This window comes from Ciconia boyciana, chromosome 1, assembly GCF_034638445.1.
Source record: "Ciconia boyciana chromosome 1, ASM3463844v1, whole genome shotgun sequence".
In the NCBI taxonomy this organism is placed as follows: domain Eukaryota; kingdom Metazoa; phylum Chordata; class Aves; order Ciconiiformes; family Ciconiidae; genus Ciconia; species Ciconia boyciana.
This window is the reverse complement of record NC_132934.1, coordinates 69,509,579-69,524,553: the sequence shown is the minus strand read 5'-3', so window position 1 is coordinate 69,524,553 and position 14,975 is coordinate 69,509,579. Positions and strand designations below refer to the sequence as shown.

Genomic DNA, 14,975 nt, shown 5'->3' with positions numbered 1-14,975 from the left:
AATACTGAGAGACACAAAAGGCAAGAAGGGCTTCTGTAAGCACACTGGCAGCAAAGGGAAGGCTGAGAAGAATGTGGACCCACAGCTTAGTCTGGCAGGGAAACTAGTGACAAAGGACATGGATAAGGCTCAGGTACTCAGTGCCTGTTTTGCCTTATGTTTTTGTTTGGGTTTTTTTCTTCCTAGTAAGATTTGTCTTTAGGCCTTCCAGGTCTCTGAGCCCAGTAGCAGTCTGTGGGAGGGGAGCACTTAAGCCAGTTGGACATACAATTTATGTCATTCCAAGGATCTGTGTATCTGAAAGTGTGGAGAAAAGTGGCCAATATCACTGCAAGGTCACTCTCTCATTTTTGAAAGGTCATGACTATCAGGGAAGGGTTCTGATGACTGGAAATACATCCATCTCCAAGAAGGAGGACCCAAGGAACTGTAGGGCAGTCAACCTAACTTCAATTCCTCAGAAGATTATGGAGTAAGTCATCCCAGAAGCCGTATTCAAGCACACAAAGGACAAAAAGGAACAGCCAGATTGGATTTACCAAAGGCAAACCATGCCAGACCAACCTGATTACCTTCCATGGTGGGACAACTGGCTTTGTGGACAAGGGAAGAGTAATGGGTGTCACTTGCCTTTAGCAAGGCCTTTGACAGTCTCCCATAAGATTTTGTAGCCAAATTGTAGAGATGTGGACTGGATAAGAAAGATGAAAATTTCCCTGGACTAGCATGTTCAAAGGGTTGTGATCAGCAGTGTAACGTTCCACTGGTAGCCAACTACTAGCGGCCTATGTCCTTCAGGTATTGAAATTGGGGTCAATACTGTGTAACACCTTTATTAACAATCACGATTATCAGAGGGAGTGCACTCTCCGCTAGCTTGTGGATGATACCAAAGTCAATATGCTGGAAGGCAGAGCTGCTATCCAGAAGGACTTCAGCAGGCTGGAGAAATGGACTGGCAGGAACCACATGAAGTTCAACAAGTGCAAAATCCTGTACCTGGGATGGAATAATCCCATGCACCAGTAGAGGCTGGGAAGCAGCTTTGCTGAAAAGGACCAGGTGTCCTGGTAGACAATAAACTGAACGTGAGCAAGTAGCACACCCTGACTGTGAAGAAAGCCAACCACATCCTAACTAGCAAGAATGTTGCCAGCAGGTCACAGGGAAGTCATTCTGTGAGACCACAACTGGAGTATCCCATCTAGTTTTGGGCTACTCAGTACAAGACATTGACATACTGGAGGAAGTCCAGAGCCTCTAAGAAAATTAGGGGGCTGAAGCACATGACATATGAGGACAGGCTGAGAGAACTGGGCTTGTTAAGCCTGATGAAGAGATGACTAAGGTAGACCTTGTTATCACCTTCAGGTATTCAAGGGGAGGGTATTGAGAAGTTGGTGCCAGCCTCTTGTCAGAGGTACATAGTGAAAGGACAAGAGGCAGCAGACAAGTCAAAAGAGGCAGTTCCAATTAGACATAAGGAAGATAATTTTCGTTATGAGGGTGTTAAAACACTGGAACAGGTTGTCCAGAAACACTGTGGAATCTCCATTCCTGTTGCTACTACTTTTGCTTTAAATCAAAGATCTGTTCAGAGTCACTTTTATGGAAAAGGCAAGTTTGGGATCATTGTTTTCTGTTACTGTAGCAGTTTAAGTACAGTATTCTCATTCACAGAAGAAAGATCATATTCCTCAGTACCATAGGACACCTGAGAATCAATGAAGCTACAAACTTAACATGGTTATAATTCTTTCCTAGCATAGCAAGATGGATTTTCCATGTGAAAGGAAAAACGCATAAGCCAAGCCATCTTATTCACTTACACTGAATGAAAATGGAGTAATCATTGATGGAGTTAATGCAGATAACCAAATGCTAGAGGAAATCAAACCTCAGAAAAGCTTTACGTCATTTCATTGCTTGACATTTTTAGCGACAAGTAAAATGAGCCCTCCTCCCCTTTTAGGCCTCTTTTTTTGTATACAAACACACATACATATACTACCTAAAGCTCAGACAAAACAGCTTGGTTTATATAATTTTTGCAAACAGCAATATCCAAGATAGAATGTTAAAAATAGTACCCTATGCCTTTTCCTCCCTCTATATCCTAAACCACATTTCAAACAGCAGTCTCTATTGACATACAGTTACTTTTAGGATAACATGTAATGCTATTTATCAGTTGGAATTAATGATACTAAGACATTTGAAAATGTTAGACCATATAATCTCTCTTGGAACTGTACAGGGGGCTTTTACATCTTGTGGCAACTGTTTCCAAGTAGTAGGGAAAAGAGAGATGCATTCTAGGAGGCTTTATCCTGTCATAAATGCTTCCTCAATCATGACAACAATTCTCTTGGTAGTCAGCCAACTTCCTACAACTCTTAAGTCTCTGTCCCTTTCTTCCTCAAGCAGGCAGAGAAAACTCCTGTTGTTCTGTATCCCTCAGAAACCACTCAGAGACAAAGAGATAGAAAATGTACGTGATGCTGTATCTGCTTCCTAATTGCTCAGTGCTGCATGAGGAGAGACTCTCCATACGTTCTGTTCCGTAACAGCAACCACTTCCAACTAGGTCATGTCACAAGCAGCGATTAAAGTGACCTAAAAAATGGTCGTGGCAGAAGGGCAGTTTCCAGTAATGATGGCACGCTGTTTACCCATCCTTATGCTCAGCATTTCATTCCATCAAAACCTCAAAACACTCCTCTTGCTCTACTTCCACTAATAAAATCTACCTGAATTTTTCTGCCCCAAGATCTACACAACTCTGTCCTTTCCATTTAATTTTATTCCTAGCAGGTGTCTCATTCTGGCTGCAAGCCTCCTTCAGTTTTGTCCCCATGCTAATCCTGCCTTCCACACCACCATGGCAAGCCTTGTTCCACCTCAGCTATGCTTCCTGTACTCCATCCTATTCTTCCTGGTTCTTCTGTCCCCTCATCTCATCAGCTGTGACTCCACGTACATCCTGCTTCCCTAGTCTGTATGCTCATGTATGATATCAACAATAACACAATACTATCACTAGTTCTCTTCCAATCCTTATCTCTCCTTTATAATCCAATCTACCAAGTTGCCTCATGCATTTTTTCCCCTCGCCCCCCCCCCCCTTTTCAATTCAGAGATGAAACCAAACTGCTGGCTCTTGCATCAGAAAGGGGGGGAAAAAAAAGAGATCTTGATTAGAATAAGGACTAAAGGAGTTGTTTAAGATGTTAAACTCCTGTTTAACAGAGTGCATCCACAGCAAGTTTGCAAATGACACAAACTATGAGGTGTGGCTGATACACCAGGGTCATGCTGCCATCCAGAGCAATCTCAACAGGCTGGAGAAATGGGCCAACAGGAATCTCATGAAGTTCAACAAGGGAAGTGCAAAGTCCTGCACCTGGGAGGAACCACCCCATTCACCAATATATACTGGGGGACACCCAGCTGGAAAGCAGCTTGGCAGAAAAGGACCTGGGGAATCTTGGTGGACACCAAGTTGAACATGAGCCAGCCATGTGCCTTCACTGCAAAGAAGGTGAATGGCATCCCAGGCTGCATTAGACAAAGTACTTCCAGCAGACTGAGGGAGATGATCCTTCTCCTCTGCTCAGCACTGGTGAGGCCACATCTGGAGTACTGGGTCCAGTTCTGGACTCCTCAGTACAAGAGAGACATGGGCATACTGGAAAGAGTCCAGCAAAGGACCACAAATATTAATAAGGGACTGCAGTATCTCTCCCATGAGGAAAGGCTGAGAGAGCTGGGACTGTTCAGCCTAGACAAAAGGCTCATGGGGATCTTATCAATATATAAATACCTGAAGGGAGGGTGCAAAGAAGGCAGAGCCAGGCTCTTTTCAGTGGTGTCCAGTGACAGGACAAGAGGCAACGGGCACAAACTGAAACAGAGGAGGTTCCCACTGAATATCAGGAAACACTTTTTTTACTGTGAGGGTGACCAAGCACAGGCACAGGCTGCCCAAGGAGGTTACAGTATCTCCCTCATTGGAGTATTGCAGGTCCTGGGCAACCTGCTCTAGGTGGCCCTGCTTGAGGGGTTTGGACAACACGACCCCCAGAGGTCCCTTCCAACCTCAATCATTCTGTGATTCCAAGTGCACCATGAAATACATTGTATTATCTGATCTGTTAATAACCAAACTCCCTCAGAAGCCATGTAAAACTGTTTCAGAAAGATCCTTCCTTAAAGTTGAATAGCAAGTCAAGAGAAAATAACAGAAGCACCTAACAAAAGTGTCCTGAATCTGTTTTAGTTTTACAGTCTTGTTAGGTTTACTAGTGCTTAAATGACACAGCAATTTCACTGTAGATCACAAAGCAAGTTCAGCTGAAGATTATATTTATAGGATTAATTTCAGATTATAATAAATTAACAGTTTTCCTGTTGGCTTGCCCAAATCTAAGAGGAAGAAAGAAACCTCATCCTGTTACTGCTTATGGAAGTTTTTCTTTGAAAAATCCATGTAGTTCATGTTTCTGCCAAGCAAGGTAATATGCCTGTAAATTTAATCTGACAGAAGACATAGCACAGCATCACCAGAAAATGACAAAATCAGATTGTAGGAGAGGGACTGCCAAACGCCTTCACAGCTCTTAGAATTCACCGGAGGAAACAAATTCACACAAGTGTAATAAACCTAGACTCAGATACCTACTGGAGGTTTGTGGTGCTAACACCTTTAGTTTCCACTTCAAAATCTCATTCAAAGTGCTTAAATCTTCTATTGGTTGCCTGCTGGAAGGTGCCTTCACCCAAATCCATCCCTCTTAAAAACCAGGGATAGACTGTATTCATTGTTTCCAAGGGCAACACTTCAAATGTTATCAAGTTTTATCTTCTGGTACAGTTACACAAATCTGAGCTCCTTTTTCTACCCAGGCCTTTCTTCCCATACCCACAAACCCTAGAGAACAAAAATAAGAATCAAAATGAAGAAATAAAGTCAAAATGAAGCATTCTTAAGTTTCAGGAAGAAGCAAGTAATTGCATTTAAAGCATAGAGGTAATTGTGGATCCTTATTGCAACATGCTGCATAATGAAAGAAAAAAAAGATGCTTTTCAGTTTGAAAGGAAGTTTACTTTAAAATAAATATCTCATTGATATTTGCTAGCCAAATAAAGCCAATAACAAATAGAAATGATCACCCAAAGCATTATACCAAAATGTAAAGACCATGCTATTATAAGTTAGGTGATCTCACATTAAGAGACATGTACCGTAGCTTTTAAGCCTAACTTTAACTACAGAAGATATATTTGTGAGAACCTTCACAAGCTCTTACCATCTGCAAGAACAGATATGAAATAGCCATTAGCATCACAAGAATTTCCCCATGGCAATTTTCACGAGCAGATATCAAAAATACAAAAAGATTGGGGGAATATTTGAGGCAGAAAGCCCACTTTACTTGCTTGGTTATTTTAACTTTAAGGATCCTTCCTTATATCATCATATATCTGTTGTAGCTCTCTAGAATTCAGTGTTGTTACAACACTCTAACTTCATTCACTTGTGCTATGTCTAAAGCTATGAAATCCTTTATCAGTCTTTAATAAACACCAACATTCTTCATTAAAAAAAAAAAAAAAAACAAAAAGCCCCCAACAAGACCCAAGAAGATCCTCTTGTCGGTACAGAAGGCAATAATGCAAATTCTTTTCAAAAAGTAACACTGTAACAGCTACAGATATAACAGTTATTCAGAGCTTTTCCTTACTTCATCAATTAACTCAAAAAAGCTGATTTGAACATGTAAGCATTCATTTTCATAAAAAGATACTTTAGCACCACAGGCACAACTCCCTGTGCACCCCATCCCAACCCCCTGACCAGACTCAGCCCAAGTACTCCTCCAGCTTTGCTACCAGCTTCTTCACAGCAGCAACAGTAGCATGTCTTTGTGATGACTCCATTTCCTTAATATAGCAAGAGCTCCTATGCCAGGTGAGGTGTAAAAATGAGGTCCTGACTTAATGTAATTATCTAATGGAACATTTCATATTAGGAATTAATTAAATGAGGCCATCTTCTCTGTAACTAGTTGGAAAATAGCTCTTTTAGAGCTACAGGTGTTTGATTCTGCCAAATTAAATGGTGATTACCAGAAGGATGTGGTTGGAAAGGTATTATGTTAGGTAAGATATAATTAGTATTATCTCTTATTAACTTATGGGAAATAGCAGGAATGCCCTATCCTCATCAGTATTTTGGTGGTTTGTATAGCCAAGCAACTGTGTAAAGAATGAAGCTGATGGATCAAAACCGTTTATGGCAGTTTATCAGGATAGCAATAAGGTAATGGCTATCAACAGTATTTTATTGATTATAAGCACATACAGTTGTGGTAACAAAATTACTGAAAAACTCAAATACTGGCCCAAAATGGTTGCCTTCTCATAATAAAATTCACTGTCAATTTTTTTAACTGTAATTAAAGCAGTATGGGGGTGAAAGTAAAGGAACTTGTAAAGTTAAACCTTATGAGAAATATTACTGAAGGAAGTCAGTGATTTCTGCTACATTAAATAAACAAAGAAGGTGAAAAAAGCCAACAAGTTTTGACAGTATTTTTTCTTTGTTACAGCAGGAAAATCAACAATGTGTGTTTAGAACATTATCAGCATTAGGGAGAGACTGGAGGATGTAATCTAGAATTTTATTAAGAGATCTGACAGAATCATACTCACAATTGTATAGTTATAGAAGTCAGGCAAAGTTTATGGATAAAGGTAACACCTTTTATTCTATCAACTAGTATAACTGGGAAAAAATATTCCATGGACAAAAATCTTTTTTAGGTTTGCCATTTTCTCCTTTCTACTGTACTGAAAAATAAGACACTGAAATCATATAGTCACTTAAAACATTGAAAATCTAACACCGATAAAAATCAGAATTTTTACTGATTTTCGATTTTACACAAGAAAGATATTTTTTTCTGCATAACACTATAATTCAATGCAAATTCAATGCAAATTCACTATAATTTTCTGTTCCTCCTCCTCAAATAGTCATTTCCTGGTATTAAATTTTTTATTCAGCTCAGATTATGCCCTCTGAAAAGTGATTAAAGCTAAATCAAAAAGAATTCTTCAATCCAGAAGAAGAATATCTACATAGGAAGTTAGAAAGAAAAAATTGTAGTTTGATTAGAGATAGTAGGGAACTTTCCTTTAGTTCTCCTCCAGCTAGGCCACTGGCAGAAGCTGGGCCTATAAAAAAGATAAAGCTCAGTATCTTGCAAATGAATGTACAGCAAAAGAAAAAGTGTAGAGTTACTTACTACCAGAATCACTTAGCAAAATGTAAGTAAAAGAAACCGTCTTTTGGTAAAACTCCAGGCTCTTACATGCAGAAAAAAACCTTCAACTGAAAACCATAGTAAATTATAGTTAATTATTTCATACACAGTATGTATAATATCAGAATTTCAAAACCAACCATGCCAAAGAATACTACACCATTCTTGTGTGGACTAACATTCGCAGAAAATCTCAAAATGGTCTCATAAACTTCACCAGGGAGCAACATTACAGGCACACACATGCATGCTAATAACTTAATGCACTGGGGTTTATTTGAGGGTGGTGGGGAGAGTTGTTTTGAATTGGAATGAAAGTAACTAGATTTAGTTTTAGCACAGAGATATATTTTTTTAATAACTGCACCAGATGAAACTATATAGTCTGACCCTATACTTGTAAAGGAACTTTTAGCAAGTAATAAATTACTAACAAAAAGACTAAAATTGCTTTAACCGTTAGGACTAGAGTTAAGAAGTGGTCCAACAGTACAACAAACAATTTCAACTTCTGAGCATGAGGAAAGCACTCTAAAGCTAGCTATTGAGAGCCTGTAATAAATGTGGTCTGAAAAGACCGTACATTTCAACAGTATCTGGGAAGGGATGCAGCTAGCCTCCAGCACAAACCACAGGGACACTGGTTCCCAAGAGATGCGAGGTACCACGCTGCAGAGTTGTGAGCACATCCCCAGAAATATGTGGAGCACGGGTAACCAAGCCATGTGGGATCATCCTGGCTCCACAAGAGCAACCCACTGTTCCCCAGGAAGCTGGCATGCTGGAAAGCACCACATAAAGATATTCAAGTGGCCCCGGATGGGGTAAGAGGAGCTTATTGATACTGCCTCAGCAACCCCTCCGCTAGCAGAGGCAGCAGTGGGTGCCACCAGTCAGGGTGAGAAGAAAATTATGGCAGCCTTGGGGAAGGAATAAAAAGGAAAAGGCAACTACCATGCAATAACAACTCCAAAGGGGCTGGAGATGAGGAAGTGAAGCAAATGAGGTGCTCGACACTACATCTTCTCAAGTGATTCTTGCTGTTTATTAAAAAAATTGCTGCTCAGAGAAAGGACTGAATGTGAACAGGTAGAAAAGCAGTCAGTCGAGGCTGTGATCTCAGCAGCAGTATGAACACTTGTTTTTCAATCAGTTCATTTCCCCAGTCTGACTGGTTCACACTGTGGCCACACATGCACTTGTGCCAGTACAGTACCAAGGTGCCAGAATGGCAGGACGGAATGGCTGGGACTTGGGACAGGGCTTGCATACACCCAGCAGTGCCACCAAATATGTTCACATAAAATCATATCCTGTGTCAATAATTTGCTGTAGGAGGCACAGCTTAGTCTCTACAAGTGCCATAGGTTCTTGTACGTGAAGCAAAGGCTTAATATCTGTTTGAACAATCCTGGTGAAAAGGTTTGGCCTAACCATCTTAATGTTTATTATTAATGGAGACTTCAAGAACGTCATGCCGTGTGGATTTTGCCTTAAATCGGTCTGGATATTATGTACACAAAATGCCTTTCATACCATGTCAAAAGCATAGGTGTGGGTTTTTTTAACAGAATAGTATCCAGGTGGGTGGAAGACAAAAATTTGACATTCTAATGATATACCTCATGAAATTATGACATTTTGAAAGCTAGAAAATTACTTTGTTTCATAAACAAATTACAGCAAAATCATTCTAACTCGATTTGATAGTTATTATGGACTACTGCATTACTGACTGTAAGCAAATAACTGCAGTTTAAAGAATCAACCTTTTTAAGCTGTGACATTTTTGCTAAAATGTCCTTAACTTTTTAGATGCGATGAGAATTCACAGTGTTTCTCTTCTTAACAAGATCTTGTTTCACTGGAAAATTTTTAGTCTACTGTCAAGTGATCCCATAAAACAGGGCAGAACTAATGGCTTTATTAAGTACCTTTACTTCAGGCTAAATGGAAGGAGCAATTACATCCCACTTACACAGCAAAACAGCTGGAACCAGCAGAAGCTACCTCACAGTGCAACAGAAAATATAAAAAGGCCTGATCAGAAGCTTGACAGGTTTGCTGACTCAAAACACAGGGCTACGGAACCATCTGTCCAGCTATGTCAGAAAGGGACACAGTAATCCAGGAGGGAGGTAGTTCTAAAGAAGCATCCACAAACAGGGCACTGAAAACAGACAGGCAAAATTTTTGACAGGCCTACTTCAAGATATTTAACCTCACAGCTGGGTTTTCTTCCACGGAGCTCAAGGAAACAGGACGTTCTACAATCTTTGTATGTGAAGAGAAGGGCACAGGAGACACACTTGAGCCGGCCAGTCTGTCTCTCTAAGATAACAAACGTGCAAGGCTTCAAAGGCTCAAGGCTACTTGGCCTGACAAAAGGGGCAACAACAGAAACAAGGTAAGTTGTAAAAATTGAAAGACACCTTATTTCTCCTTCAAACTTTTTTTTGAGTTGGAACAGGGCTGCAATACATCTTCTAAATTCTGTATACTGCTTTCTCCTACCCAATAACAGTTATGAGTAACTATTTTCAGTTCAAATCAATAGCCTTTGAAATATAGTTTCTATAATGCATTCTTCCTTATGGGACTTTGCAATATCCCCCACCCCCCACCACCAAGGAAAAAAAAAAGGAAAAGCAGGGCACCTTTTTTGTAAGTATTATTGTTGGAGGGAGCAAAGGCATCTGGAAAGGAAAACTCCAGGAGTGGGACTCCAAGAGTTTGACACTTCTATGCTTTGGTGACAGGTTGGGACTTCTTGTAAGCAGGAGAATTGCCAAAGAAGTGGAGATGAGATGGTAATGAGAAACTCCAGCACATGAGGAGGAATGTGGTTAGGTGTGCCTGGAAATTGGGAATTGAGGACTATCTAATCAGCAAAAAGAAATGATTTTGCATCTGTTCACTATTTGAGCAACATGACTTATCTCTCCTACTTACTACTTTTTCTTTTTTTGCCATTCTACTCTGGACATTTCCAGACCAAGGACAGCAGTTTCCCTTGTCCGCTATGAGCCCATATATCTTCCTTGCCGTTGCAGGATCTGTAAGTCAGCTGGAGCTTTGCAATGGAACTGCTTAGACCCATTTTCCTACCATGAGTATACCAAAAACACTTAAAACCTTCTAAACTCGAAAGCTGTGTTTCATTACGGCCCCAACTGAAACACGGTGGCTTTAGAGAAAGAGGAACTAAGAGTGAGACGGATTATAATAAAAGGGTACGTATAGAGGTTTCCTCTCCCACTATATGCTTGCAGAGCAAGCTGTAGGTCCTTATTCTTAGTAATGCAATTTTTAGTGGCCTTCTGGGCTACAACAAAACCTACATATTCTCTCCTGAGTCCCAAAGAACAGTGTCCCTCTCCATCCTTTCTGAGAGCATGCCCATTCCTAACTCCACTCAAGGGACTCACTCTCCCTACATTTAATACTATGAATTCCCAGCTTGCTGCCTCTCAGTTCTTCCCTACTTCCCCACTTCACACTATGGAATCTTTTTCATCTGGGCTTGCCCATTTGCTCTCGGAGCAGATGCTACTTTATGCCACAGGCTCCATCTGGCCTAGAACGAAAAGGAGGGAAGAAACCAAAATGGCAGTCTTCATCCCCTATGTCCAGCTACTGCCCTTTAAAAAACTGTTGTGTCAGGGATATTGCAAACCAACAAGATAGCATCCATTACCTCTGCCTTTAGTTCTTCCAGGGTATCCCATTCTCTGGAAGGAAATATATCACCCTACTGCTTCTATATACAGAAGGTGGTAACTCCTTCCAAAATTGCTACATTGGTCTGAGGTGATGAAGTAAAAAAAATTTGCTCTCACAGGGGGTTTAGGCTGGACGGTTAAGCAAATCTTTTAAACGTAAGTACATCTTGAGTCTATCTGCATGCCACATAAAGCTCATGTATTTGCTGTAAACTGTTGATATCAATAGATTAATAATAAATATGTGTGTCTGACAGGAAAATATGGTAACTAAATTCATGGTCTTGTCCATCTGTTCCTCTGCTGTTTGTATATCTCCATATCATAGTATGCTTGTTTATGTTTCAGCTGCTTGTCACATGTATGTGTATATATATATATATACACACAAGGGTTGTATGGTGGCTCAGTTTGCATTCATGTTCTTTTTCCCTTAAGTTCTATGCAGAAGTCTGTGAGTGTATGCTAGTAAATACAGACTGTGTATATTCATCAATCTGAACCAACTTCTCTCCCTGTTTGAGTGCCGTGCATGCATTGCCTTGGTGCACATGTGCGAGCACACAGGAAGCACACGCATCCTTACAGATACATGTGCTTACAGATACACTGCTAACTTTGCGCAGTCTCACACGTACAGTCTCTCCTCAGGTAACACCGGTGCGCCCGAATGCTCCTGTGCGTACATTGAGGCCAAGCCTATGTGGCTTCAGCTCCACCTTGGCACGTGGCTCCCTGCTCTCCTGAGGCTCTGTACGTTGTGGTGCACACCACACCGCCTCCCGCTCAGGCTAACGGGCACACCGTGGGCATGCAGGACTCCCTGCTCGGCACAGCGAGCACCTCGGCCCTAGCAGCACTTCCCGCCGAGTTTGGCCGGTTCTCTCAGGCCTGCTGCCGCCGGAACCATGTTGTTCCTCGGGCGCGCAGCTGGCAGGAAGGAAGCCAGTCAGTGGCCTCCCCAGCGGCAGGGAGAAGCCTGAAAACGAAGGGTGCCAGCACCGAGGGAAATCCAGCCAGCACAGGCGGGTCGCTGCCGGCGGAGGCGCTGCGATGCCGCCTGGCCCTCCCCGTCTCCCCGCGGCCGGGGCGGGCCCCGCCAGGCCGCCCCTCAGCTTGCCCCGTCGCCAACGGCAACAATCCTGAGCCGGCGCCGCTCGGCGCTCGATTGCGGCGGCTGGGCCCCGACTCTCCCGCCCGCTCTCGCTCCGACTGGGCGGGCGGGGGTGGGAGCGGCCACCCTTCCTCTCGGCGTTGGATTAGTCGCGCCTACTAGGAACCCTGTGTTGTTGTCGGAGGCAAAATGGCGGCGGCGGTGGCAGGGGCCGCCCTGCTGGGCAAGGGGCTGGACATCAGCCTGGCGGCGCTGCAGCAGCACGACCCCTACATCAGCAGCATCGTGGACGTGGCCAGCCAGGTGGCGCTCTACACCTTCGGGCACCGCGCCAACGAGTGGGTACGTGCGGCCGCCCCTCCCCGCACCCTCCGCCCCTCGGCAGAGGCGGGGCGAGAAGCGGCCCCGCCCACGCCGCGGGGGCGGGGCGTCGGGGCAGGGGGCGGGCGGCGAGGGGGCCCCGCCCCTCCCCTGTGTGCAGGGGGCAGGGGGCAGGGGGAAGGGGTGGGCGCCGCCGTGGCTGAGGTGCGAGGGCGGTCGTGAGGGCTGTGCTGAGGGGCTGCCTCGGCCCCTGGCCCGGCCGGGTGTCCTGGGGTGCTCCCTGCCCTCGCCAGGCTGGGTGAGGGGTTGTGCCTGGCTCAGCCTCTCTGGCGAGTGTGGGAAGCCCTGTGGTGCCTAGAAAGTGGGTTTTGAGAGGCTTGCAGGGCTGTAAAAGTTATATCCTGCAGGGCAGGGCTGTAGGAGACTGGGGTTTAAACCAGGGTGTGGGCCTCAGGAGCTCCTCTGCTATCTGACCGTCTATAACGGAACCAAAACGCATACAAAAGTGTATTTGGGTTACTAAAACAGCTATTTAAGATAAAAAAAAAATAATTTGGGGAATCTTTTGGTAATTTAACGTTCTGGTTATCTGTGGGTGGTTCTTGGTTTGCTATAATGGTGGGGCTTAGGGCCTGTGCTTGATGAACCTGCGCAATCTGCCTTCTGTGTGGTTTCCCCCTTACCCGTCCTGAGCGTTGCCCCTGAGGGCAGGCGCCATTTGGAAAATCCTCTCCCTGAATCTGGCCCGTGTGTTGCCCTCGGGTGTAGCAGAGAGTTAATCCGGTGCAGTGTTTAGTCTCATGGTGTCGAGCCTTTAGCCTTTTCATACCTTATCATAAAACTTGGATCAGCTGCACGGTGACCTGTGCTAGCTCTAGTCTCTCTCCACCAGCTGATGAGGTTGGGTTTAGTTATTTTTTTCATGGCTTAGGTGAGAGAGGTGTAACTGATGGTATTGGTAAAACAGAGATAAAGGGGGGGCTCACTGGTGGCTAGCAAAATGCTGCCCTGATTCAACTTTCTTAACTTTCCTTTTCTTCAGGAGAAGACTGATGTGGAGGGAACGCTGTTTGTTTACACAAGGTAAGGACGTAACGTTTTAATGTCTGCTGGTGAAAACTGTGGATGTGGAAAATTAGCTGGGATGGAGCATGGCTGAATGAAGTAAAATGCTCCTCCTTGTTCAAGGGTGAAAAGAAACTGAAACTGGCAGAGGCATGCGTGGGGAAGAAGACAGTGAGAAGGAGACATCACCTTATATTCGGATAAGACTTCCAAATGTGATTTAAATCTCAATATGAGTAAACCACAGAAATCTGTTGTTTTAAATAGGTTGTAGCATTTGCAGTTTAAAAGGTGTCTGAACAAAAAACAAATAGTGAAATAAAGAATGGTATTCCGTAAAGTAAAGGAGTGGTAGAACTTACGAAGTATTGTGTTCCCTACTTAGGGAACTTTCATGCTGCTTGTATCTGATTATTCATTTTTCATGCATATTTCATCCAACATTTTGGATGTTTTTAATGCTTTCTTTTAGCAGCAGCTCTGGTTGTGGCTTTTCAGACCATTGGTTACCTCATTTATTCTAGCATGTACCTTAGATCTGTTGTGAAGCCTTCCTTATGTTTAGGTTTCCAAGTTAGTGCCTCAGCATTTCTCTGTGACTGTTGTTAAAATCAGAAAATAATACAGTAAGCGGATATTGCAGTAGCTGCTGGGATGGGACACCAAAGCAGAAACTTTCTCCTTCAACATTTATGTTGATGAGGATCTGGCAGGAGAACTGAGAAAGCAAGAGATTGTTTTGAGAAGGCGAGAGATGTATGTGTGAAGTGACAGGGAGGCCCAAGAGACTGTGAGCTTTGTGTGAAGTGGGAATGCTGGTTTTAATCTTTTGAGCTCTTTTGTACCAGCAGTGGAAATCATCATCAGTAATTTTTCTAAGCTGCTTTCAGGTAAGTGGAGATAAGGTGCTGTTATAATTACCACCACAAGAGGAAAAAACTGGCCATAGTTATGCTAGCAGTAGGTGGAGGTGGCTAGTTGTGTACTGCAAAACAGAAGTAGTATTTCTCTGGTGTGTTGGTTTTAAAACTCTGCAACTGACAACATGTAACCTGGCACTTCTAGCGTCTGTGATCTTTCACTGTTCTTTTTGTTGTCTGAGGAAGTTTCCATTTACAGCAGAGATTGCTACCCTGGCTGCCCTATAGGCAACAGTATGGAACAGGTTGTGAGCTGTGAGTAACATCATACATTGCCGTCCCCATCAGTTTTAACTTTAATTTCCTGTGGCTTTGAACAAAGTCATAAAGTCTTGTGGAAAAAACATTGCCAACAGACCATAAGTTGGAGACCACTGGTGTTGCCTTTGTTGCTTCTCATTACTGTTGTGACAATGTAAAGTAATGTGACCAGTTTACTTGAGCTGACTTATTTATCACCTATCTCATCTTTGGGAATTCTGAGGAATGGTCAAAAAATCAGAC

At 43.1% G+C, this 14,975-nt stretch overlaps 2 protein-coding genes across 51 annotated transcripts in view; one reads left to right on the top strand and one right to left on the bottom strand.

Annotated features, from left to right (window-relative positions):
- The window catches only part of CACNA1C (calcium voltage-gated channel subunit alpha1 C), a 495,028-nt gene that overhangs the window by 468,859 nt on the left and 11,194 nt on the right, over positions 1 to 14,975 (bottom strand). The window lies entirely within an intron of this gene.
- Positions 12,205 to 14,975, top strand: part of DCP1B (decapping mRNA 1B) — a 55,674-nt gene continuing 52,903 nt past the window's right edge. For 2 of the 4 annotated variants that reach the window (XR_012044228.1, XM_072873769.1), the window contains exons 1-2: positions 12,208 to 12,507; positions 13,529 to 13,569. Coding sequence is in view for 2 of the 4 variants with exons in the window: in XM_072873769.1 (XP_072729870.1) it covers positions 12,355 to 12,507; positions 13,529 to 13,569 (194 nt within the window). In the remaining 2 variants the exon portion in view is untranslated. Of the gene's footprint in view, positions 12,508 to 12,790; positions 12,848 to 13,528; positions 13,570 to 14,975 lie in introns of those variants that run through there. The other 2 variants (XM_072873792.1, XM_072873783.1) reach the window with 2 other exon arrangements.